Below are 27,841 nucleotides of genomic sequence, written 5' to 3'. Positions count from 1 at the left end.
AATTTGAAAGGAGTACAAATATAAATATATCCATAGGCACTAAAAGGTTGTCAATTATATGGCTTTTAGAATTGGATTGGATTTGACAGTCGGATTGGAAAATTTAAGAATTGGTTCTGTTTTTCCCAAAATTGTTGATTTTGGTTAGTAAATTGCCAAATCAGCTGATGAATCGCTTGAACAGTTTTAATCATTTTTTAATTTTTTAATTTTTTGTTAGAACAAACCGACCATTCAAATCAAACAATCAGACCATTCATCCCAGTAATCAGACCCTTAACCGGTTCAGTCGCGAAGTCAGTTTTAAAAACCATAGTAAACTATATGCTTGAGCAGCCCACATCCTGATCCCACGCCACTCAATTATATATTATCATCAATGCACATGTATAATAAATAATAGCCTTGAGTTAAGGCGTGGAGAGGGGACTCTGATGGTTCCCCTTCGCCAATAGATATCACTGCTTGGCTTCACCATCAACCGTAGCTTGGAAATCCGTCTTTGTTCCAACTGTTTAAAAGGTTATATGCGCATGCGGCATGCATATACATTTGCTTCAAATAATTAAGGTCAACATTAATTCTCCACTCTCCATCTTCTGTTAGTCATATGTGATTTTCTTGACTCCCTCCTCTAACCAAATACAAAATATTGATAAAGTGCATTGGGATAAGAAATATAAGGGTCCGTTTGATTTGCAATTGGAGTTGGAATCGGAATCAGAATAGTCTATTTCTGTAATCTATTTGATTCAAATAGGGAATATGAACTGAAATCAGCATGAATGAGATTCATTCCAAAGGGAGGGGCAGGGAAGGACCATTTCCTCAAATGGGAGATTGTCATTCCAGTAAGAATGAGAATGGGATTCCGGTTCCAATCAATCAAACAGTTGGAATCGGAATGATATTCCGATTCCTACTCGTGTGAACCAAACGGGGCCATAAGATTTTAAATGTGCAAGGATATCTCTAAACTAACCTGTTTAAACTGCATTTGGCATTCCTTATTTTAAGGATTTATTTCTTTTGCTGTTAAAAACTCAACATTTATAGATTTCAAATCTCCTGCCCACAAGAACTCTTCCCACATTTACCCACAACACACTACTTCTGTGCATCGGGAACATTTTAACTGTAAAAAAGAGATAAATCCTTAAATAGAATTCTTATAGGCAGGAGATCTGGATTTGTATTCATAGGGGCATTTTAACTGTAAAAAAGAGATAAATCCTTAAAATAAGGAATCCAAATGAAGCTTCATGCTTGTTGAACCAATATTAATTAATTCCACATTTTTTCATAAAATGAAATTCATTTTCCCATCAAATTTCAACATATTGTTGCAACTAAGCAAAATAAGTTGACATATGTAGATGGACATGAATAGAATTCTTATAGGCAGGAGATCTGGATTTGTATTCATAGGGGCATTTTAACTGTAAAAAAGAGATAAATCCTTAAAATAAGGAATCCAAATGAAGCTTCATGCTTGTTGAACCAATATTAATTAATTCCACATTTTTTCATAAAATGAAATTCATTTTCCCATCAAATTTCAACATATTGTTGCAACTAATCAAATTAAGTTTTCGTAAATCTAACCTCAAAACGATATAATTAATGTCAAAATTAACTTGCATTGACAAATTTGTTAAGTTGAAACAACACACCATCGTAGCGTCGTGGCTTAGCAGTTAGACGAAAGAATAACACAAGAATGGCCAGACCACCTACGTACATAAAGAGAGAGAGGTTCACCATGCATGAAGGAGAACAGAAACAATTACGAGCATTCATATACACTCTTTTATGAAAGAAAGACTTTGGGCCAAAATAAACTAATAGTTCGTCCACAGTTAGTTCGGCTTGTCCTTAATTGATCTGCTTGGAATCACTTATTTTAGTAGATTGGTGTACAAGTTTTGTGTAGTTTAACAAGAAAGTTTTTGTGATAATTAGTTGAGTGGCGCATGTGCATTTGTAGACAATCTCCGGATCTAGAGGTATAAAATGGGTTGTGCCAGGGCAGTATGATATGGTCTGCCTATGACCCGTGCAAAGTGTAGGCCATTTTGGGCCGTGCCGCCCTCCTCAAGGATAATTTGGGAGGTCAGCATAGCCCATGGTCCAAGCCCGTGCGGGCCTAGGCCAGATGGGTTGTAGGCCAAGCAGTGAGCCTGGGCCGAATTGGGCCAGACAGGTTCTTTTTTTGTTTTTTTACATTTTTTATATTTTTATTTCTTAAAACTAAAATATTTAACTTTACTTTAAGAACTATTTGAAAAAATAAGAAATCTAACAAAGAAATGAAAAAAATGCTTAACCAAATAAGAAGTCAAAGAGACAAAGTCTCGAAGTGAATAACAAATTAGAAGAAAGATAGGAATTTTATTTCATTTAGATTTGAATGATACAAAACATACAATGGCTGGATTAATGAAATATGAAAATTAAAAAATGAAATAAATTAATAAAATATAAAAATACAATATAGTTACAATTGAAAATAAAAAATTACGTTATTAAAAATATCAAATAATTAAAACAAAATTTACAATAATTTGAAAAAAAATGCTATACAACCATTGAATATACAAAATATTGACTTTATCATTTTCTCCTATTGTTCTTGACTTTGATCATCTTTTTCAGGTGAAACATCAGGTGTAGTGTCATGCCCTCCTTTGTCTTATAATCTATCTTCAACATCTAACCAATCTTTAAAGCAGATGCACATCTTTAAACTTTTCTCATTCATACAGCTTCTCTTGTCGTCCAACTTCCTATTACCTGCACTAAAACAAGACTTTGATGGAAATATAGACACTAGAGGGATTAATAGATCACTTGTCATGGTGGCGAGAACTGGATAATTTTTTTCATATTCATTCCACCAGGCTAAATATCAAAATTATTTGTTTCCACTTAAGTGAAGGAAGAATCACCTAAAGTAGAAAAATTTTCTTGTAAATAAAAATTAAGTTTAGTAAATAAACATGTTGTTGAGATAGTGGATTTATGCCTCTTACTTATTAAATAAAAAAGGTTTTTCTCTTCCACTAACTCAAGTTCAAAAGTGGAAGATGTAATTGTACAAATTGTAGAAAAAGGGTTTCTAGTAGATAAGGGCAACTTTTTGCCCTTAATATCAATAAAAATATTATTTTTATATAATAACTAAAATATGATAGCTTTTTAGGAAAAATATCAAGAAAGGGCATTGTTACACGTCTTCCTCCTCTACCTTTGTACTTATGGTAAGTTAAGGTCACCAACGACAACTATGACTAGAGTCCTCAGGAGAAACCGAAAAAATCATAGGAGGCACAATGGAATGTCTTCTTGCTTCTTTAGGCAAAGTGACGTCAACAAGCTCAAGATCCCAGCCAACCTCAAACCAAAACTCTCTCTCTCTCTCTAAAACTTATTTCTATAACTATAATGGCTCCAGTTGCTCCGATGGGTTGAAACAAATAACAAATCGGTGTAGTTACATAGTATTGCTCCCTCGCTTCCTTATCAAAAACCAACAACAACAATGGACAGTCTCTTTGAGAAGTGAGAACTCAGAGGTAGAGCTCTACGGCCATGGTGGACGAGACAATAGAGACCCGAAACAACGCTAAGCTGGCCATATTGGAGCTTGCCAACATGATTAGTGTCCCAATGTCCCTCAACGCCATCGTCCACCTCAAGGTCCCCGACGCCATCTAGCAAGGTGGTTCCAATGTCCCTCTCTCTGCCTCCGAGACCCTAGCACGTGTCCTCCCAATCGATGATCCCGAAAACTTCCAGAGGCAAAGGAGATCCATTCGCATGAATACAGAGGCAGGGGAGAGAAAGATGAACAAAAGTGCCCTTTCTTGATATTTTTCCAAAAAAACTAACATGTTTTAGTTATTATATAAAAATGTTACTTTTTATTGATATTTAGGGCATAAAGTTGCCCTTATCTCCAAGAAACCCAATTTTTGTTATTCCCTATTACTTCAAATTCATATAAACTATATATTTCAAATAATAAACTATTAATTTCTTATTTTTATTTTCAATTTTAATATTCATATTTTCACAATATGTTTCAAGTAAAATATCTAAACCATCTTTCCTAATCCTAGGATCTAATATTGTAGCTAAGCAATAAAGAGGAGAAATGTTCTCCCAATATTTTTTAATTTATTTTTTATTATTTCAACAATACTTTTAAATTGTGGATTCTTTCTATATTTTGTAAAACAGTCACTAATCACCATTAATTGATAAGCTAAAATTACAACTAGTTGGATAATAAATACTCAATAATTCATTAGTTGCATCATAAAAATATTTTAAAAAATCTCTTATACAAATTGCCATTTCCTAGTTTTCCTCAAATAGAATATCAGTAGGTATTTTTGCATTATAAAAATCAGTAAGAATTTGTTTGTGAGAAATACAACTTTCTAACATAGCACAAGTAGAATTCCATCTATGTTTAACATCTAATATAAAATGTTTATATTTCTAACCATAATTTTGACATAAATAATTAAATTCTTGTTTTCTTGCTCTAGAACTTGTAATGTATAATACAATTTCTAATTTTAGAAATATGAGTAGAAATAATATTTAAATCATCCTGAATACATAAATTTAAGATGTGACATGCACATCTTATATGAAATAATTTACCATTTAAACATGGTTTTAATTGAGATTTTAAAATATTTATTGCCGAATCATTCTTATTAGCATTATCAAAACTAATAGAAAATAATTTATTGTCAATTCTATAATCATGTAAAGTATTTAAAATACTTGCTGCAAAAGCTGACCATTATGTGGCCATTCATGCCTAGTAAAATTTAAAATTATTTTATGTAAAAGCTAATTTTCATCAATAAAATGATCGGTGACACAAATTTCTCTTCTTCTTCTTCTTCTTCTTCTTCTTCTTCTTCTTCTTCTTCTTCTTCTTCTTCTTCTGTCTCATGGATGAGCAAATGTTTGCCCAAATAGCCAATACCACCCTTGCTACAATAGCTAAAGTCTTTCCTAAAATTTTGGCAAATAACTCTTTTTCCCTTCCCCTGAACCTCCTCTATTTTAAATACTTCCTAAACCGGACTAATCAACTTAGTGGCTTTCTTTTTCTTTCTCCTAGTATCAGTACTAGGGGTGGAAGTTTCGTCAATATCAATGGCATCCATATCAATGCTAACATTACCATACTACAATTGAATATCATCGACATTGAACATGTTGGGGAATTGGTTTCGGGAGGAGCCGACATTTTTTAAATTCTAAAAAAATAAAAATTAATTAAATTACACTTACCTGCCAGTTCGGAATCCCAACTTGATTTCAACGACTGAATCCTTTCAATTTCAAGAATCCAAGCCTCCTAAATTGCTAACTTGAGATACTTAAGCTGTTGAGCAAGCCTTCTTCTTGTTGAAACTTCAATATAGTTAAGAATTGGAGAATCAAAGAATAGAACGTATAAGAGATAGAGAGATTGAGAGTTGAAAGAGTATGAGGACTAGAGAAGAGATCAAGAGAATTGTTGAATTGGTGTGATGAGAATGGTGGAGGATAGGGCTATTTATAGGAATTGATGAAAATAATTCAATTGTCCAAAATACCCTAAAAATTAGTCATTTTTAGTTGTTGGGAGGGTATTTTGATCATTGTAAAGTTATTTATCACTTTACCCAAAATGCCCCCCCAAATTAGTTGTTATATAGCTGTTGGGGGCATTAGTGTCATTCTTTCTCTCTCCCCAAACCGAAATACATAAATACTCTTATATAGTTGTTGGGGGGTATTTCTGTAAAAAAACTCCCAAAAGGTTGAAACTAACCTCCCCAATAGCTAGTTTATCGGGTGGGCCGAGTGCGGCCCGCTACGAGCCCACGGGCCATGCCAACACGTGGGCTGCGGGCAGCATGATATGCATAGTTGTGTTGTGCCATACCGGCTCGTGGACCTGGAACCCTAGGCTTAGTACAACCCGGACCATCGTATCGGAATTGGCATGGCCCGCATGCTATTTTGCCATACCATACCAGATCGGACCACAAGTGGCACTACTCGATTTACACCTCTAGATGTTCTACACCCAGTCAATTTCCTGCTAACCCCATTTTGCTGCCCTTTCTACTAATTCAATGACTTAATGACAGTTGTCCCATCTTCGTGTAAATCATAATCTTTCTTATTGGTTCATACAAATACCAAAAAAAAAAAAAATTGAAAAAACAAAAGGACCCATTTGTATAATGGTTAAAGCTTGTTGGGGATAGAAGTAAAACCAACCAATTATAGATTAGTCAAAATGATTCTTCACAACTGCCAGGGAATCATTTTCGGGTTTGCTTGAAAGTACTACCTCTGCTATTTTTGCTTTGCAATCAATTCAGATTGAACCCCCAAGTGTTCGTTAACACTGATCGCCAAATAAAGTAGTTGTGATTTGCTTCTGCTTCACCGCCTAAACCCCTAACTCACCGTGACATCCAAAGATTACATATTTTCAGAAAGAAAAAAAAAATTATCAAAAAAAAAATGATCTGCCTACAAAATTTGTCAAACGTGCTTCTTTTTATTTAAGAGAAAAGGATGGGATTTGTTGCCTAGGTTTCAACCTTCGGCCAAAGGAAAGAACATAAACAAACATGGGACAGATGTCACCATGTCATTGAGATAATAGGAAGGGAATGTGGTGAGTAGAAAACCCGGACTCCTAAAATTTTGGGATGATCATCTTGACGTAAGGCCAAAGCAAGTTTCAGCATTATATGTTAAAAGATTACAGCATATAAGCTTGTATATGGCTTGTTCTTGGAGATTTTTTTTTTCTTTTCTTATCGTATAAGTCTTACCAATTAACGTGTAACTGGTTCTGGAAGCCAATGGTTCATGCTTCCAATGGTTCATGGGTGGACTTATTCCAAAGTCTTTCAGAGTCAAAGAGTATGTATACGTGGAACAAAAATTAAGTGCTTCTACCTATTCTCTTTCATGGTCTCTCTCCGGTGGATGTTTGGCCCTGTGTTTTCAAACCACCGTTGATCCACACGGTCAGACTGTTTGGCCTGAGAACCGTTAAGGCAATCGGTTTTGTTTCACCTTAGTCCGGTCTTTGATAAAAAATTATTAATTTGGTTAGTGATTCGTAGATCCAAATGGTCGAACCATCAATTCATTTGACTTATTTAATGATTTTGACCATTTTTTTTTTATTTTAATTTAGAACAGACCGTCTATTCAAACTGGACAGTCGAACCATCAACCCAGAAACCGGTGGTCAGAATGGTTCTAGTTCCGGGTTAGTTTTTAAAACCTTGATTTAGCCGAACCACATTAGATATTCTTCTATTCGTTCTTGTTTTTTTTTTTTTCATCACTTCTTCATTGTAGTTATTTGCTGGTGAATTTTTTATTTTGTTGGAAGCCACGGAGGGTATTGTAAGATGGTGATTAGTCCTTTGATAGGTTTGATAGAAGAGGTTGTGAGTCCCACAGAATGGTTGGCCCCGACCACATTGTATGTTTACCATGTGTATTTCACATGCAAAGGAGAAGGATACACATACATCGTCCGCTGCTTCAGTTTAATATTAGATACCTCCATTGCCTTCACTTTGCGCAAACCAAAACAGAGCTAAAATGGGCACCTATATATATATATATATATATATATATATATATATATATATGTGCAATCAGAGAGTATTAAAGGAATCACAAAGTGAATCTAACCTCTAAACAGAGCCTTCCCCAGAGAAGAGTGCGGATCGATTAGCTGATCTTAGGAGCTTTGTAACCAATAATAACTTCCCACGTCAGCAGTCATACATGCCAAGTCAGAGACTGAGTGGTTGTGGGGTATATATACTTTATGCTGATGTGGGGTGTTGTTATTGACTACACAGCCCTAATCTGAATTCTTGACTACTCTTCTCTGTGAAAACTCTGGGAATATTATTATGGTGCAATATCGGTTCCCAGTCAACAATCTTGCTTGCTCTTCACCACTAGCCAAAGCATGACACAGTCCGGAAGGATCCAATTGATTTGATGGGATGGTTAGGATCATCAAACTGGACCAGTTTTGGCCTGGTCTATCTCAAAGTAGGGCCAATTATCGATTTGGCAAATTAAACTATTATAATACAATTCATTTGGGACTGAATCACAAAGCTAGCTAGCTACATCCCTAAATCAACAGACAGATCCTCCTGCAGTTTCTACCATAATGAGGAACTCATTCAATAGTTAAAAGGACGTAACTAACTGTTCATAAACTAAACTAGAACGATCGAACACATTCACGATTCTCATTTACAGAACAACTTCCTCTATATCTCTTTCTATTCGAAAGAGATAGATATGATGTAACCACAGTATTTCCCAACATATTATTCATCAAAATACACTGCTCGTTAATTTCCAACTCCAACCTTCTTATGCTCTATCTCCAGGAATATGAACAGTACTCCTTTCCTGAAAAAGTGAGTGTGTGTGAGAGAGAGAAAGAACAGGAAGAGAAGAGAGAATGAGGGAAAGTTGGAAAGAATAAACAACAGTAGTCAATATCACTGAAATTATACATCCAAAATCAACACTACTGAGATCTTACGTCTTTTATAGTGTGAGCCCTTGGAAGCTTGTAACTGGGATGATGCATATTCGTACTTCCATGATGAATGAAAGGGCGGCCTCCTGATCGCTTTGGCGGAGGGTTGTAGGAGTGGGTCTCTGGACCTCTGTAGTCAATCTCGTACACTTCCCTATCTAAACCCGTGACCGTGGCATCTGATCCTCCTGTAGAGAAGAAGCCAATGCATAAACAGATATGAGCTAGGAAGCGAAAACCCAAAGCAGGAAGATCAATTAAGCAGTCACGATGATCTCGATCTCGATCTCGATATGTGTGCTAAATGCTAATTACCTTCTGATAAGTTTGACCGGGCCAGAAGGATGGAGAGAAGGAGTAGAGTGATGAAAGCAGCACTAGTCTTGAGCTCCATCATATCCTTGGCTCTTGTCTTGTTGTCTGGAGACGATCGAGGAGAAAACACGCAGCAGGCCGGCTTTATGAAATATGAATATTATTCATGAATCACGGAAGAAGCACGGCGGCAAAAGCTGTTTAGTTTTCAGCTTTTGGTAATTGAAAGCATCGCCATCGGCACAGCAAGTAGTTGCAAGGTGGCGATGTGGACGAGTTGAGCATTTATGGACTGGAACCACACAGTGCCAAGGCTAAGTATTTTGTTTTCGATCCGGACAGCCCCATGTGTGTATTATTGGTGCTCGATGGGCATCTCATTAGCTCTACCTACCCTCTCTCCTCTCTCTCTTTCATCAAATTTAAAGCCCCTCACCCTCTCCTTAGCATTTCAAAATGACTACTTCAATGAAATCCATGGCCTTTTTTCATTATTAGGCTTTTTAACGAACCTTATTTTAATGAAACCCATTTCCTTGTTCTTTCTTTTTGTCAAGTACCCATTCAACCCAAAAGCTTATATATGCTATTATATAAGGTTGCTGAATAGATTTTTATTCTCTCACGCGAAAAGCCTATCTATTGGATTGGATTGAAGCATGGACAAGCACAGGCCCATTTCATAACTCCTCCTGAAGTTTAATTAATTATAATATGGCAACGACGATCAAATACTAGACTACTTGATCAAACAAGCTCTGAGCGTTAAGAAAACATTCAATTTAATTAACACTTTTTTGTAATTTAATAAGTTTAATTTTTTACCTTATAAGATTAGAAGTTGAAAACTTTGTGGGAACTAACATTAAGGAACCTTGAAAAGAAAAAAAAAATGGTGAATATTGTCTGTCTGAAAATTATTCCAATAGAATCTTAATTAGGAATGGCAATGGAGTGGATTTAGGGTAGGGACGGTCAGGGCATTCACTTCCCATCATGGATGGAGAATTCCTGAATTTTCTCCACCTTAAGATAACCACCTAAAAGTAGTACATCTAAATTGGATATATTTTAGAAATAGAATTATAGAAATTTGAGAATATTTTAATAATTGAATTGTGGCAATTTAGGGAAATTATAAAAATGGAATTCTGAAATCGAAGGGTTTTAGGAATTTTGGGGAAACTTAGAAGAAATATAGAAATGTTTTACTAATTTATCATGGGATTCAAGATGAATATGGGGATTTAACACAAATCCCATTTTCAATTTGGAGCAAAAATATTTTCCTCATCCTTGCTCCATTTCCATTTAAAATCGGAAAAAACCCGCTCCATTCAAGATGGGGCAAAACAGGATGGAGCCCGATTTTACAAAGTAAATTGTCATCCCTTAAAGTTACAAGATGAAAATTGTACCGAGCTCTTAAAGGCTATTGAATTCTTCACAAGCCTTAACAAATGTAGTACTGATATTAAAAGTCATGTAATAAAGGCAATTTAGATGATTGAATGTGTCAAACTTTTATTCAATTGCATGCAAAATATATAATGTGTAATTCAAGGAGTACATGCTTCCCAGCTCAGCCCATGATGGAGCCAGGCGTTCATCAAGTTTTGAACTGGTTGAAGCAGCCCTGAAACGAACTGTAGTACAAAAGCCATAAATGCATGCGAACGGTAACAAGCATAACCAATAAAACCTGGGCAGCTAATACACGGATTAAGTATGATCAAAATAAGAATATAAAAGGATCACTTACGTATGCTTGGAATGGTTGGATTTATATGATGACCATCACTTTGATGGCCCACCAACTGGACAGCCATGAATTATTGGTGTAGTAACATTTGATACAGCAATTCCATCGATCATGCTGCAACCTGCAACACATGTGCCTTCCAGTACACATTGGATGATCTTGATGCTACAAACCCTTTGACTGGTACTAGGGGCTACCATGATAACAGTTGGCAATTTTACTTAAATCGAAATTGTGAATGCAATTTGAGTCTAAGGTTAATTATTATCTCTTTGTATAGACAAATATCATTTTTGTAAGGCCAGAATTACAAGGGCAGCAGTGTTGAAGATAATGTGTTATGTTTATTGGATGGTCAAGGCCTGAAGGGTCCATTGGTTGTACATTTCACATTGAAAGACATGCGTACCATTTGTCTAACATAAAATGGATACTGACAAACATACATAGATGAGTGAAGGAGAATTAATAGTTTATGTTTTTTTAGTGGAATGGAATTAGCCTGTGGGCTTTAAAATATATATACAAAGGGTGACTGGTGAGTGATTTTGAATTTTTGAAAATCTCCCCATTCATAATCGGGCATTCCCTCTGTGAAAAGAATGGACAAATTAGACCCTGATTATAGTAATAAAATCTAACACACGGGGGTGTTTTTTTGTCTTTTAAAATTATTAGGTATATGACCTCTTTGTCAAAAAATGGGATATGCCCAATCACTACCCTAGGATTAAAAAAATGTAGTTTATCACTATCCTAAGTTGGGATAAGGTTAGAGTTGGGGGTTCACAACCTTGGGTGTGGATTGAGATTAATCTCAAAACTAGACCTGTTCATGAGCTAAGCTCGGGTTTAACTTTGGCTAAATTTTGAATGGGCTTAACTCAAAGCCCAAGCCTAAGTAGTATAAAATGTTAATAGATCGAGCCCAAATTTAGGCCCATGGTCTAATCTCAATTCTCAACCCAACTTAGCCTGCCTGACCTGCACCCCTAATAACAGACACCGAATAACATGCCCATGATGAACTAACCACATCAAACTCACGGCGTAGAACAAATCTGAATAAGAGCTTTACCCAAAACTTTAAAAAAAAAAAAAAAGGACCTGGAGAAAAGCAAGCTGAGCAACTAACAGTTTGTCCCATTAGCAAAGCGCCAAAGCCTAAAATCTCTCTAATAGGAGTTGAGTGAGGTGAGGCCCCAACGGCTATGACAAATGTATGGTTGAGCAAAGCGCCATCGACTGTCCAAACAGCCCCTTTTTTGTTCTCTTTATTATGAAGTCGGGCATGCAATAACAAGACCATGAAACCAATGCAATGCTTGAATAGGAGATCGCCACTGTTTGCATTTTATCCCCCCATTCTTCTACTATTGAGAATTTGAACTCCAGGTCCTTTCTTTAAAGTTTAAACCCTTTCAATTTACTGTACGTTACATCAGTTCCTATGGAAGTTCTAATATGCAAGGTTTTTAAAACTGAATCGGTCAGAGATTTGGTTCCCGGGTCAAACGGTTTGACTGTTCGAACCAAATGACATGTTCTAACAAAAAAATAAAAACTGATCAAACCGTTGAACAGTTCGAACGATTCAACCGCCCAAATTAACGGTTTACTGACCAAATCAATGGTTTTTGAGGAAATAACGGTTTTATGGTAAAACGGACCAGTTCTTGGTTTTTTCAGTCTGACTGTCTGGTCCGATCCGATTTTGAAAACCATGCTAATATGTAAACCACTAACTCGTGAGAAAATTATCCCCAAGAGCATTAGGGGAGGGACCGGTCGACATGAATGCTGGATTGGGGCCTCACCCATTTATAAACCCAACTGGTGGAAGTGTCCGCGTGAGATTTTATTGGATAGAATATCAATTCCATATGTCATGTTATTTGTCATAACTCTAAGCTTGTGCTTCAAGCTGAAAATGGCATTGGTAGGTATCCCTTCAAGCTATGTGCTATATGATTTGTGGTGGGTATCCCCACACAGCTTTCAGGTATGTGCTGTGAGATGGGTATCCCTTCAACTTCAAGCTCTCTCCAGATATATATTCTGGAGAAAGCAATAAGGAATTTTCACTTTTTCAGTGAGGGGGATGGAATGCAAAGAAAGGTGAACCATCAATTTGAGGAGTACCTTTTTGATAAACCGACCACATCTCCAGGCACAGAGACACTCTGCTCGCAAGGATAAAAATTAGATGCTTTTTTTAGTAGAATAGATGATATATTTCTAAGTTTTTATGACACCATGCTGCTTATATGTTTACATCCGCACGCCACAGCACATTCCAACTATGTATTAGGAATATCTCCTCATGACAAGTATATGAGATGTTCCAAATACACACTTAGATGTGCATGTGGAGCGCCTGTGGAGGGCTGATGTGATCTCCTTTAGCATTCTAAGTATAAATGCCACCACATCAGTGACATTTGAGTTTAACAATCTAGTTTTTGCAAGGTTTTTAAAATTGATCTGGACAACGAACCGGTCAGGGATCCGGTTCCTGGGTCGAACGGTCCCACCGTTTGAACCGAATGGACGACCCGTTTTGATAAAAAATTAAAAATTATAAAAAAAACTGCCAAACCATTGAATGGTTCAACCACCCGGGTCAGCAGTTTGCTGACCAAATCAACGGTTTTGGGGAAAAACAGTTCTGGGGTAAAACAGAACCAGTTTCTGGTTTTTCTGGTCCAATCGCCTGGTCTGGTCCGGTTTTGAAAACCATGAGTTTTTGTTTGTTTGGGAACTGGTTTGAGTTACAACAGTCATACGACACCTTGCATGGAAACCCCTAATAAGGGGCTGTTTAGTTGCATTGCCATTTTTTAAATAAATGTTTTATATAACATTTTTCTTGAAAGATGAGAAAATTGGTTGAAAAATATTTTTTAGCAATTTGACAGCTATGTGCCATTAGACATCATTAGGTACCACATAAGCTGAATAGTGAAAAAACGTCCATTTATCAGGGAGAATATCAAAAAGTTGTTTCCCCCAACAAATAGCTTTCCCACAATCTGAGAAAATTATTTATTTGATAAATGGTTTAACTAATGGGCTGTTTAGTTCCATTGTTATTTATTAAATAATAAACATTTCAAATTCCATTGGAGGAAATCTTGATACTTGGTGCCATTTTTAAGATAAACGGCAATAAAATCAAACACCATCTAAGGTGACTAAAACGGTCATTATATTATTTATCTAGAAAATAAAAGAATATGGGTAAATACACGGATAAGTATTTCTCCAGAAAATATTTATCCAGATAAATACATTTATCCAGGTAAATAACATACCGAAAAAGCGAACGAAACCTATATGACAATTCAACAAACATTTAGATTGCAATTTATGCCTGGATAAGCTGAACCGGACCCAATCTATACCAACTGATGAGACTCAGCAAGTGCTCTGACTATTTAGATCGGAGACTTATGGGGATCAAATCCCGTTGCCACTGGGGATTTTGTGTTTGGGGGCCTGGGGGACAGGCTACCCCCCTTGTGTAGATCCATGAAAAACTTGAAAAAAAAAAAAAAAGAGTAGAACTATTTAAAGCCACTGAAATTTTACAGACTGGGCTTGGATTGATTTTGCATCTGTACCGGGCCTTTGTTGTAACTATTTGAAGTCCTTTTACCGTCATTACCAAGTACCGACAACGCTTTTCATTTCATCTGCCTACGTTGTATTATCAAGTTGTACATTTGCACAAATCCTCCCTCTCAAATGCAACAACAAAAGAAAAGGGTATAGATCAACAAGTTCAAACAGTCATCATAAGCAGGGTGTTGCTCATTGCTCAAACCCCTCATAACTCAACTCCCAACAGTCTTACCTTAAAAGCTTGTAAAGAAATCCTAATACCTTCGATATAATTATAAACCACTCGCGGTGGAGACGGTAGGCTAAAGTTGCTGTCTCCAAGTTAGTAGGGTCTAGGGATTGTCTAGCTTTGAAAGATTTTCAGTGTCATAGTCTTGAACATCAAAGCTAACAGTATAGAAATCTGTGAAGGTCATGCCCGTCCAGCCATGGCATAGCTGTTGATGTTGGACCGAGCTGGGGTTGCATGGAGGAGACGTCATGGGCATGTGATCTCCATCCAAACTTCAGCATCTCACCGTAAGGGACCATCGGAAGTTGGAACGTGAAGGCACTGTTTTCTTTGCTTGGTGCCTCCTTCCCAATAGTCCAATATTGGCTTTCTACCACTCATCTCTTCATTTATTTGGGCTTTTGGTTTACAGCCCAAAGAAGACGAATAAGCCATGTCATCTTTTCATTGGAGAAGGCGTCACCATCCATATTTCAGCATTTCACAGAGAAAGGGACCATCGAAGTTCTTAGTCCGTCGCTCCCCACACTGGCTTTCTAAGTTTTCTCCAACTAGGGGTGAGTATAGTTCGGTTAAAATAGAATAACTGAGCCGAAATTTTGGGTTCGGTTAATTCGGAGAATCGGTTTGGTTTCAGGTGTAAATATTGGTTTGTAAGAAACTAAGAATTCGGTGTTCAATTTCGGTTAGGGCACTTGGTGGTTCGGTTAACCGATTAAACGAAGAGGTAAATAGGTAAAATTACAAATACTTTACTCTCTCTAATACTTGCTCGATCCTTATTCTTTAGGCGGCCAAAACCAATACGGCGGCAAAACCCCTGCTTCACTTCAGCCTTCAAGTTCGCCTTCTTCAACCTTCGTCTTCCCAGATTCTCAGTTTCCTTCGTAAAACTAAAACTCTAGTGTCGGGCAGTCGGCAACCTTCACCTTTGAGCTCCGTCATCCATTTATCCTACATTCCTACCACCGGCGACATCAGTTGGCCTTGCGGCAGCGGCGAGTACCAATTCAACTGTTCCAGAGTCCAGCTTGCAACTGTGACTGCGACCTACTTTATTCAGCACCGGCAAAACAAAATCTCTGAATTTGGTTCAAGTATGGTGTCTAAACCACATCACTCAAGTACTTGCATCCATCGTTTTTTTTCTTTTATCTTTGATAGATCAAGTATTCGATTCCATCTATCTAGTGATTAAATAGGCACTCACTTCAAAACTATTCACTAGCTAGTTTAACAATGAAAAGTTTTCTTTCTTAGTTTCTTTTTTTCCCTCCTCGAATAGGAGTGGTATTCCAGAAAGGAGCTTAAGCCAGCTCAAATCTTACAAAACAAAACCACCGAAATAAGCGAAAAAAGAAATTGGTTTGATTTGTTTGATTTTGGGTCGATTTTCAAAAACTTTAATTGGTTTTTAAAAGTTAGATTTATGTGGTTCGGTTTTTAACCGAACAAATCAATGGTTTAAAGTATCGATCGTATCTTTTGAAAAAGATACGGTCCGAAACAAGGTTCAAAGCATCGTTACTTATCGGCCTGTACCAGTCGATATGTATCATTCCGAGACCCTTCCAATACACCCCTACAGTGGGTGTATCGTGAGTCTGACCGGTTCAGGGGATCGAGGGATCCTAGACCGGCTCCCCTGAACCAGTTTTGAAAAAAATAAAAAAAAGGTAAAAAAACAAGTATCGAAACACCCGATATGCCCCTACCGGTGTATCAGGCATATCGATATTTTGAACCTTGGTCCAAAATGCCTGTTTCTAAATGTTTTGGACCTCAACTTTTTTAATAATAAAAAACATGTTTTAAGATTCCCAAAAAAAACAAATTTCGAAAAGAAAAAGCTAAAAAAAAGATATTTCAGCCATTTTCTAAGTACCGATACAATAGTAAGTATCAATACTTTGAAGCTTGAAACAAATCGAATGCTCAACCCTATCACCAACCATCTCTTCCTTCACTTGTTTGGGCTTTTGGTCCATTCTTCTAATTCCAACTTTTGGTTGGGTGGAATCAGATACAATTCCCATTCTTGTAATTTCCATTCTTTGACTTCATATGTGGCCATTATGTCATCCTTTGTCATTTCCATTTATAGGTAAAAATGTACGAGTAACATTTTTAATGTTAGGTTTTCCTTTGAAATACATTCTTATTCACAATAAAATAACGTTCTTTGTTTGTTTTTCAAAATACAACCAACAAAGGCTTAAAATAACAGTAAGAAATAATTAGGATCATTTACTAGCACACCACACCCCCTATAGTTTGACAGATTTACGTAAAAGTATCTGTAATTTTCATGTTTGTTTGATCCAATTCGAATTCAATTCAAATTCAATCCGATTCAAAACTAGCCTGTAGTTTTCACAGATTTACCTAAACCCTTTTATCTTGCATGTAATTTGGTTACATTTTTTAAAGAATACGAGTATTACCAAAAAAAATAAGGGAATCATTAGTTCCTGCTACTGAGTAATTTGACATACTACGAAGCATTGGACATTTGGAAATTGGACCCTCAATTCTCTTTACAAAATGGTTTAAAGTCCGTCATTCTCCCCCTCAATGTAAAGAAAATCAAGGACAGATAACTCCCATTACGCAGAAAAATTTGGAAGATACTCCCAAACAGTGAAATCCTAGTTCTTAAGTATGAAGAGCAGCCAGTGAAGCATTTGTGGAGCCACAGATCGAGGTACTCGTATCTTTCGTAAGCTCTCATAAAATCAGTGCTAACGACGTTCTTAGTGGGAAGCACCTCCAAGACAAGTTTTATAAATTATAACCATCTGTCTCTTACATCGTTTAATAAACTAAAATGCGAATATTAAGCTTGGTTGCAAGCAATTAGGGAAGAAAGCACCTTAGTACACCGTCTGAATATTGCCATTTATTTTTCTCCTGGTAGGGCAAGCAGTTCAGAATTTCTCTTGTCAAGTTGCCAAATCTTCAACCGATTATATTGTGATGTTCTACAGATTATTTGCCAATTTGAGATAATAATAAACCCAAGCTAAATTAGGCTCTTCATCTTAATCAATTTTAAAATAATTTTCTTCCTATTAAACAATATATCAAGTAGTTAATTAATATTGGTAAACTAAAACAATATATGCTTATATCCAGATAAAGAAAATCGCAGAATAAAGATATATGCATATCATTATCTCAATATAAGTTAGCTTGCAGTACCCTTTTCCAGGAAATCAGTGTAGCAATATTTCTTGAAGACAAGTGAAGAAAGTTCGATGAATCATTCAGGATCATTAACTGAAGAAACTCCATTTACTCAAGTTGGAATATCGGAATTGTTGCTCCCAACTGAAGTTTGTTTCCTTTCTGCCTGTAATGACCGGCACAAGGATTCAAGCTTTTCCTTCTGATTCTTTAGTTTCTCTATCTGCTTCTTAAATTGTTCACGCTGCATAGAAGAAAGAAACCGGAAAATAGTCTAGAATAAAGTTGCCAGAAGAAAAGCTACACGTCATAATAAGACTCTGGACCATGTACAACATAGAAATGTATTTCAAGGAATCAACTTTTCTTTCACAAATTAACCTGCAATCTAATGCAACAGCACTGATATTAAATGAGCATTGTCTCGAGATTCCAGAATGCATTGTCCATAGTTTACGTTTCACACTATCATTTCTCTCCGCACAGCAAAGTAACAAATATAGGGCGGCAATTTTTAACCCAACCCGCTCAACCCGCCCAACCCACCAATTTATTAGCGGGTTGGGTCGTAACATTTAATACTGGGTCTTAGCGAATGGGTCAACCCAATAACAAAATTTTAAATGGGGAAGCCGGGTTGGGTTATGGGTGTCCAACGGATATCCATGGATTCTAGTTTTTCATCATCTGTTTATATCTTGCAGAGAAATTTGTCGTACTCTGAGATCTGAGGGTGACTAGTCCCTCTTTTACAACTTTCAGATCTGAGGGCGATAAGTCTTCTCCTCTACATATTCGAGGGTCTGTTTGGTTCGAGGGAATAGAACCCTGAAATCGAAATCGGAATAGGTCATTCCGTTTCCGGTCGTTTGGTCGACCAGAATGGGAACGAATAGGCGGAATGCCATTCCCCCACCATTCCCAACCCCCTCCTCCGGAATGCGATTCCCATTCCGCTATTTAGTTTCCTTTATTTCTTTAGACAAAAAACCCCTCAAATCCAACTTACGATTGAAAAGGAAGAATCCCTTCAACCTACATACTATTCCTTGTCGCTGCCACCGCCTCCTCTTTCTCCTTCCTCCAAATCAGCTACCACCCTTCTTGTTGTCTGTGTTGTTTGCTCGAGCTTTTGATTCTACTTCTAATCTGCTCCCTCTGCAACTGCAACTCATTTGCTCGAGCTTTTCTTGCTGTTTGTGTCGTCTCCCTTCCCATTTCAAACAGATGCAATGCAGCACAGGTATTAGAAGAAACGTATACCAGAGAGAGAAGCTGTGTACGATGAGTGTGCTTTATGTGTCAATGTGTGTACGAAGAGAAGCTCACTCTTCTAAGAAGGCTCTATGCTTTTCCAAGAAGGCTACTCTATTCTTCTGGGTTTTTTGTTCGTACGTGATAGCGTCTCTTCATTACTTCAGAATCCACCTGCCCTTTCTTCTTTCTTAGTGAGATTTCTCCACCCAAATCCCTGTCTGGTCTTATACATGCATCCCGAGCTTCCCCACAAAGTGGGCCTCTGTTCTACTCGTTTCACCCACTTTTAAAAGATTAGAAAATACAGAGATAATAATAAAGTGGGCCTCTGTTCTGCTCGTTTCACCCACTTTTAAAAGATAAGAAAAAACAGAGATAATAGAAATTGTTGTAATTTCTACATTTTTTATACAAAATTTTTACATTTATTTTTGTAATTTCTACAAATTTTGAGTATTTTCATGCATTTTTTGAATTTTTTTATAAAACTATTATAATTTCTGTATTTTTCCTGCAAAATTTCTGCATTTTTTGATATTTTCATGCATTTTCTATTTTTTTATTTTTATTAGGGGCAAAATTGGAAATCATGGTTGATTCCGATTCCAGCCTCTTCATGAACCAAGCAGCATCAATCGGAATCTGCATCTGATTCCTGTCTGAACCAAACAGGTAGGGGGAATAGACCATTCCGATTCCGATTTCGACCGCGAACCAAACAAACCCTAAGATTTCAGGGCGACAAGTCTCCTCTACCAATCTCTCTCTGGACCAGAACCCTAATCTAATGGCGGCTAGAGGTGTAAAACGGGCCATGCCGGGCCAACACGGCACGGCCCGTGCAAAGTGCGGGCTATGCTATCCTAGGCCGTGTCAACCCCCCAGGGATAACTTGAGGGGTCGTCCCAGCACGGCCCAGGCCCGTGCGGGCCCATGCCATGTCGTGCAGTGTCATGCCACAGGGCGGGCTGGCCCATGGAACAAGCCTTGGGCTAGGTCGGGCCGTGCATCGGGCCAAAGCTATTTATTTAAAAAAATTGACAAAACTTCATATTTTAATTTTATATGAATTTTGATGTATAAAATTACTTATATATACAATAATTAAATACATTAGTATAATAAAATTAAAAATTGTTTATTTTATTAATATATTGTATACTATATATTATTATTTAATTATAGTTTATATAATATTATATAAATATATAAATAATATATATGGGTTGGGCTGCGGGTTGGGCCATACCGGCACACGAGCCGCAGGCAGCACGGCCTGCACGATCGTACCAGGCCTGGCACGGCCCACAGACCGTCGTTCTGGGCTGGTCCAAATTTGTGTCGGGCCGTGGGCGGCACAGCCCGTTTTACACCTCTAGCGGCAGTAGTATCAGTTCAGAAGAAAATCGATTGTTGGAGTAAGAGAAACCATCATTTGAGTTAGGGTTTTTTCTTGGATTGCCTCCCTTCAACTGTGTTTTTCTGAGGGAAGAGGTTCATTGGAATCTGGAATCAATAGTATTAAGGTGTGTGTGCAATGGGGCTACTGTTATCGTTTGCTAGATATCTGAACGACAAGTATCCTTATATATGATGAGAAGCATTTTGCCCAACGGTGGCTTTTCTACAAATTTTTGTAATTTTTCCGGTAGCTATTTATAGTCTGTAATTTCTATTATGTCTCTTCACTCTCTATGTTTTTCTATAATTTTTTATATCATTCTCGAATTTCTGTTCTTTTTTCTGCAATTTCTAGTTTTTCTTTGTTTTTTGTAATTTCTGTTATTTTTCATTATTTTCTATGTTTTTCTATAATTTTTATTATATAATTATGCAATTTCAGTTTTTTTGTAATTTTCTGTTTTTTCAACTTTTTATGTAATTTCTATTAATTTTATGCATTTTTTGTGTTTTTATTTAATTTCTATTTTATTTCCTGCAATTTCTATTATTTTTGTGTAATTTTCATTATTTTATCTAAATGGGTTGGGTTGGGTTCAGGTGGGTTTGGGTTGAACCCAACCCATTAAATTCTATCTAATTGGGTCATTAATGGGTTGGCAGGTTAGATGGGTTGGGTTAAAACTCAACCCAAACCGAACCCAACCCAACCCGCCCAATTGCCACCTCTAAAACATATCTCAAATATCAGTAAGATAGATAATCGATTGTATCAGTACAATAGTATTAAAGATAGCCTATCAAAAAAAGGAAAGTATTAAAGTTTAGGACCGCACCCAGTCTACCCCTCTCCCAAGACCCAGATAGCTTGGACCAACAATGAGTAATGACCTTTATTTTTAAAGGTATCTATGTTTTGAACGAAATGCTAAGTATTTATTGACCAACTTCTAAGAGAAATAGTACAATAATAATGCTATCCAAAGATTGTGACTACAAATAAAAAAACTAAACACACACTACATGCAATTAAAACAAGGACCAACCAAAATCAGAGCAGAAGGTGAATTTTCTGATTGGTTCCACACCAATAACCAAGAATATGTAGATGCCATAGCCCACTTCAGGATTCCTCTTGTGCAGCTCATTAAAAAAATTGCTGCAAAGATGGAGAACCATACCTGTTTGCCTCTTCTCAACAACCCTTTGATTCCCCAAGAAAAGAGAAGAGAAGTTGGGAAACACATTCAACTGTCATTTGACTGATGTCAAAATCTTACATGCTAGCTGACAGTGGAGGAAGAGGTGGTTTGATCATCACCCCTTCATCCAAGCAAAAGATACAGCCAGTTGAAAGAATTGTCATTTCCTCTTTGAAGAGAAGTGTGTCCCTGTGAGGCATTTTTCCCATAAAACCGTCCAAGTAGGTTATGGGATGGTGGAGCTACATCTATGAGAAGAGAAGAATCAAGTGGCTGCTACAAGGGAAGGAGGTTACTCTAAAATGGGTTAAAAGAGATGCTAATTCTTTTGTTGATTCTTTGGCTAAACAAAGGGTGGGAAGGAATTGACTATTTTGGGCTTGGTTGTAATAATATTGTATCATTTTTAGGGAGAGCTAAGGGCGTTTATCTCTCAGTATTTTTCCGGAAGGTGAAATAGCGGATAATTCCAGAATGGACACTGAAGACTTCTCACCGGCTAGGAAGTGGAGGAACACCCTGTCGGTTGAGAAAAAGGAGTTGTTGCTGGAAGAGATGGTTTACCAGAAAGAGTTCACGATTAAGATAAGAGAAGGAAAGTGAGGAATGGTCCTGCTAGTAGGCCAAGGGTGTCTTGATTTCAAAGTTTTCTGAATGGTGCAAAATATGTAAGTCGGTGTGTAACTTGGAACAGCACTTTCAAACATTTAAGGAGGAAGTACGTTGCTGAGAGAAGAAGAAATTCGAAAGGATGGTTTGTAACCCTGGTAGAAAAATTCGAACAAAGGAGAAAACAATCGATTATCATACCTGAAGGAAACAGACTGCAAGGTTGGACTCTCCTGGCTAATGAGCTTCACCAGAGACTCGTTATTAGAGAGTCGGGGGCAGAAACTAAGGTAGGAGGGTTGGGGAAAAAGGAGATGATAAAAAGAAGGAAAAGGTTGGAATCTTTGGGCGTAGAAGAAGTTGGTAAGCCAAGACCAGCCGGCAGTGGCTCTCACAGTATCAGATCCAAAGATTTAAATGGTAGGAGAGAAAGGAGACTGGGAGCAGAAACTAGTCCTTGCTGGAAAAAAAAGGGATTAAAGATTGGAAAAGGGTTTTAGAGGAGGTGACTGTGAAACTTGGGATCCATCGAACTGACATTTGAATCCCCTTTAACGACAAGAAAGCAGTAATGGATGTAGGGGGGGTAGAAATCGACTTCACTATGGGAAACAAAGGAAGGAATCATCACAGTCGAAAAATGGTGTCCCTCGTCTAACTCAGTAACACTGGAGGAAGGGAGCTTCAAAGTGAAGTTACTGGGATTACCATTCCATCTATGGAAGAAATATCTCCTTGAAAAAATAGTGAAGGCAATGGGTGGTGTTCTTCCTTCCTTCAAGACCTTAGATTTGAAGGTTGCTTAGAGTGCTCCACCTCTTTCTGGCCCTTAACTTATCTAGGTCTTCACCTAGGAGGTAACCCAAAGGAAAGCCACTTTTGGATCCCTGCTGTGGAAAAGTTTGGAAAGAAGTAGGCAAGCTGGAAAAAGAATTATATCTCTGTGGGGGGTAGAGTGACTTTGATCAAATCCATGCTTACTAATCTGTCACTCTACTTTTTGTCTGTCTTTAAGATTCCTGCTAGGGAAGCTAAGAGGTTAGAGAAAATAACGAGGGACTTCTTGTGGGAGCCGGGGCAAGAGAAGAAGGATCATTTGGTTAGATGGGAGATAGTTAGTCGAAGTAAGGAGGGAGGAGGATTAGGAATAGGGAATATCACTTTCAAGAATGTAGCCCTTCTAGGTGAGGTGGCCTTTAGAGAGGGAGAGGTTATGGCATGAAGTGGTGGCAAGTATCCATGGCTATTCCAGAAAAGGTTGGGATGCAGGGGTATTCAGACGGGTAACTCTTGGAACACCTTGGAAGGCAATTCGTGGCATCCTCCCACAGCTCTTACGCTCTGTAAGGTATGATGCTTGCTCTGGTACTCGTGTTCTTTTATGGGAAGACACTTGGGTGGGAAATTTGCCCCTTAAGGATCTGTTCTCTTCTCTCTTCTCTATTTCCCTTTATAAAAAAGAACCTGTGTCTTCCTTTCTTTTGCCCACGTATACCTCTTTGCGACAAATTGGGACCTTGGATTCCGTAGAGGGTTGAGGGATGAAGAATCCTTATCAGTTTCTGAGCTCCTATTGTTACTTGATTCTGCTTGCCTGGACCCACTAAATCCTAATAGGAGGATTTGGACTTGACTCCAAAAGGGCTGTTTACTTGTGCATTTTCTTTAATTCCCTCTGCTCCAGTTCTTCTCCTCAGGCTTTCCCAGTTAAGGAAGTTTGGTCCAGGCCTATTCCCCCAAAAAATGCTGTATTTTGTTGGGAAGTTTACTTGGGTAAAATCAACACGCTGGATAACTTGCAAAAGAAAAGACCTTTTTTGTGTTTATCTCCTAACTGGTGTATTTTGTGCAAAGCGCAGAATAAGGACTATTACCACTTACTGATTTCTTGTCCTTTTGCTGCAGCCATTTGGAATTGGGTATTTGATTTGTTTGAGTATTGGTGGAACTTGCCAGCTGAGGTAAATTTGTTGTTTTCCCCTTCCAACTTTGTGTGAACCACAAGAAGAGGGAGAGTCATGTTGAAGTGTATAAGAGCAGCTCTCCTTTGGACTATTTGGGAAGAGAGAAATTCCAGAATTTTTCAGAAGGGAAGAAGCATTCTTGAGGTCAAAGAGAGTAATGTTACAAGGACTATTTTGTGGCTGAAATCTTTAAAGTTCTTTGCAGATTATTCCTTTGAGGATTTAATGATGAATCGGTCTACAGTTGCCCTCACTTCCTCTAGGAAGACTAGAGTCCAAGTAACTTGGACTCCGCCAATGGAGGGTTTTATTAAGCTGAACTTTGACGGAAGTAGTCAGGGTAACCCAGGACCGTCTGGGATTGGTGGTGTACTGAGAGATAAGAACAGCAACATCATTGCCTTTTTTCCGGGACCGGTGAGAATAGGAGACTTTGTGAGGGCTGAACTCCTAGCTGCGGCACAGGGGGTACAGATTGCCTATCAACTCGGAGTGTAAAACTTAATAATTGAAGGAGACTCCAAGGTGGTAGTAGGATGGTTGGCTGACCCGGGTACTGTCACTTGGAACTCTAAGGATATTTTAAAAAAGGTTAAATGGCTATTGAGGGGCATGACAGTTAGAGTTCAGTGGCTGGGTAAATCAGCTATGCCTTGGCTGATTATCTTGCTAAACAAGGGGCTACTCGGGTTTCATTGTATTGGGCTTCATTGTAATTTTCTTTTTCCTTTGTTATGTTCTTTAACTAAAGGGTTGATGATTTCTTCCATCTCCCCTCTTTAAAGGGGAGGTAGCATCTCGTGCCTCTCCCTAAGTTGTAATATCTTTGACTTTGATTTAATAAATCTGAATATTCACTGATCAAAAAATAAAAAAAAAAGCAGTTAATCTACGAATTGCTGGTGTTAAGCCTGAAGCAGTTGCAAGAACTATCAGCATATGTGAAGAAGGGTATTGGTACAAGGTATGGATTGCCTAAGAAGTGGAAGCGTCATTCTGGATTGGGAGGTCGAAGATGGAAGATGATGATGACCTGGCAGGGTGGGTGACACTTGGCAGCGAGAAGAAACCTTAAGTGGACACGTAAGCAGCCTTGTGAGGAAGCTTCACCTAGGAAAAAGAGATTTCTAGCTTCAGAAGTTGAACGGACAAGCCCCAAAAGTCAATTGGATTTTAAGGAAAGTTTCAAATATTTTGGAAATGAAGAAGAGTGCTGTCAGTGGCCAGACTTTCACAGAAAAAGTTGGAGGGGGACTTGGTTAGAGCAGGGGCAGGGCCCACTTGGTGTTGGAAAGAAATTCACTTTACTCTCTCTGACCCAACCGGCCTAAAATTGGATCAGTCAGTGTTGAACCAAAAGGCGGCCCATGCTGACTTAAACGAGTCATTTGACTCTTTAAGTGGTCACGTGGTTCGGGTATCAAAGGGTCTTACGGGGGACCATTTAGATGCTGATGTGGCGAAGGGTTTAAATGGACTAAGTAGCCAAAAAGCTTGATCTGAACCAGTGATGGGTAGGCCGACCACTAAACAGAGTGGAAATATGAGGAACCCACGTGATGACTTAAACACGCACGTGGGTCTGGGCAAGGGGATAGACAAAGCTTCGACTGCAGACGCTATTTTGGGACTATCATCATCCAAAATGAGGAGATCTGCGAATGAACTGTTACAGTGAGATTTGCAGTGTTCTACAGTGGAAGCCTCAAAGAAACTATGAGAACGAAGCTCAGTGCGACGTTCCTCAGAAAAACCAAACCCTAGGTACACAAGGGAGAGAAATGAAGAGAGGGAGGAGTTGGACGAAGGTTGGGTGCACTATGGCGCAGACGATGAAGTTCTGGATGAGATTTCAGACGGCGGAACTAGCATCAGAAGTGTGGATGACGATGATGGCTGCGATGTGGGTGATATGGGTCTGATGAACATTGAAAATCTTTTTCAGGGAGACCTAGAGAAGAAACAGACTTCTACTCCAGACGGCCAGGGAAATCTGACAGGGAATGGAAGCAGATTTGTGACTTGTGAAGTAAACGGGACTAAAGACAATAACCAGAATAACTCACCTCCAAGACTTCAGATTGTGCAAGGCAAAAAAGAAGGGGTAAACTGAGAGAACTTGCGGCAGAGCAGGGACGTACTAATAAGGGGTGAACCAAGGGTAGAGAGGAGAGATTGCCATGGTGTCCAAAGGACAGAAATGCTTCCCAACCAACTTAAGGAGACAGTTTTTTACCAATCCTCTGAACATGAAAGGGAGGCTGGGAACAATGCCACGTGTACCTCTCCCATTTGCCAGTCAAACCCAGGTAACCAAGTGAATTCAGTTTGGGCTACTAATGTCTTCTCCGTGTCCTATGTTCCAGATTCAGGTCCCATTCCAAGTCCAACAGCCCGTGTATGTGTAGCCAACCAAGATGGTGGGTCAGCTAAAGCTATGGGGAAGGGAGTGATGGATTGTGGGGAGATGGTGGAAGGAAGGTATAGGAATGAGAAAGTATGGGAAATTATTGAAAGATCTTCAGTGAAATTGAACAGAATGTGATGTGGAGGAAGGATTTAGAAGAGAGAAGAGGGGAGGGATCAGTTGAGAGGGGAGAAATGGAGAGGAATAAAGAGGAAAGTGGTGGAGGGAATTAATAGAGAAGACCTGATAGCACACTTTGTGGGGAAGCTAGAATGTAGAATGGAGGACTTAAATGGTTTGAAAAGTGGACTACAAAAGAAGAAGAAGGAAATAAGAACAAAGAAAAGGAAAACGAATGAAGTGAAGAGATTGAAAAGAGATGTGGAAGGTGATAAGAGCTTCGGGGTGAAAGGAGATAAAAGGAAAGGGGGGAAGTAGTGGTGAGGAGTAGTAGGGAGGTAAGAGGTGACTATGAAGATACTTAGCTGGAATGTGAAGGGCATAGGAAGTGCAAGGAAAAGAGCTATGATCAAAGAGGTAATTAAGAAATATGACCCATACATTGTTTTAATACAGGAATCCAAGAGAATGGATTTTAATGATAGATGGACAAGGAGTGTTTGGAAAGCCAGGGGGATCAGCCGGGTGGCTGCTCACTCTTGGGGTGCCAGGGGGATCAGCTGGGTGGCTGCTCCCTCTTGGGGTGCCTGCCTTTGGGGGGATAGTGACTATGTGGAAGAGGGATGTGGTTTTAGGTCTGGAGGAATTGGTTGGGAAATACTCAGTTTCATTGAAGTTCAAGCAACAAGAGGACGGTTTTGTGTTGGTGTTAACAAATGTTTATGGACCAAATGACTATAGAGAGAAAAAGGAATTGTGGGAGGAGCTAGGTGATATCAAAGGGCTATGGGATGGGCCCTGGTGCATGGGTGGGAACTTTAATGTGATAAGATTCAAGGAGGAAACCAATAATATCAATCAAAGAGTGACAGCTAGTATGAGGAAGTTTAACTAGTTTGTGGATGCCTTTGAACTTAAAAAGATTCCCTTAGCCCATAAGACATTCACCTGGTCAAATCTCCAAGCAAGTGCCATTTGCTCCAAGTTGGATAGGTTTTTGTTCTCTTTGGATTGGGAAGAACATTGGGGGAATTTAGACTCTAGGGTTCTTCCTAGATTGACCTCTGACCACTGGCCTATTGTGATCTGTAAGGAGCAAAGGAGTGGAGGACCTTCCCCTTTTAGGTTTGAAAATATGT

General features: G+C 38.3%; 1 protein-coding gene and 1 long non-coding RNA gene across 6 annotated transcripts in view; one reads left to right on the top strand and one right to left on the bottom strand.

The window, feature by feature from the left end:
• Positions 1 to 14,249: 14,249 nt before the first annotated feature.
• Positions 14,250 to 15,796, top strand: LOC148868346 (uncharacterized). Its single transcript, XR_016107159.1, has 2 exons — positions 14,250 to 15,113; positions 15,347 to 15,796. It is a non-coding gene; the product is annotated as an uncharacterized LOC148868346 (long non-coding RNA).
• Positions 15,797 to 17,597: 1,801 nt separating this feature from the next.
• Positions 17,598 to 27,841, bottom strand: part of LOC148868344 (alpha-taxilin-like protein) — a 37,967-nt gene continuing 27,723 nt past the window's right edge. For all 5 annotated transcript variants that reach the window (XM_088969421.1, XM_088969423.1, XM_088969425.1 and 2 more), the window contains one exon: positions 17,598 to 17,986. In XM_088969421.1, the coding sequence (XP_088825547.1) occupies positions 17,855 to 17,986 (132 nt within the window). In that variant the 3' untranslated portion in view covers positions 17,598 to 17,854. The remainder of the gene's footprint in view (positions 17,987 to 27,841) is intronic.

Source organism: Nelumbo lutea, chromosome 2 (genome assembly GCF_056320005.1).
Source record: "Nelumbo lutea isolate HS-2025 chromosome 2, American lotus-T2T, whole genome shotgun sequence".
Classification (NCBI taxonomy): Eukaryota; Viridiplantae; Streptophyta; class Magnoliopsida; order Proteales; family Nelumbonaceae; genus Nelumbo; species Nelumbo lutea.
The sequence above is the reverse complement of the archived record's forward strand: the minus strand, read 5'-3'. Positions and strand labels throughout refer to the sequence as shown.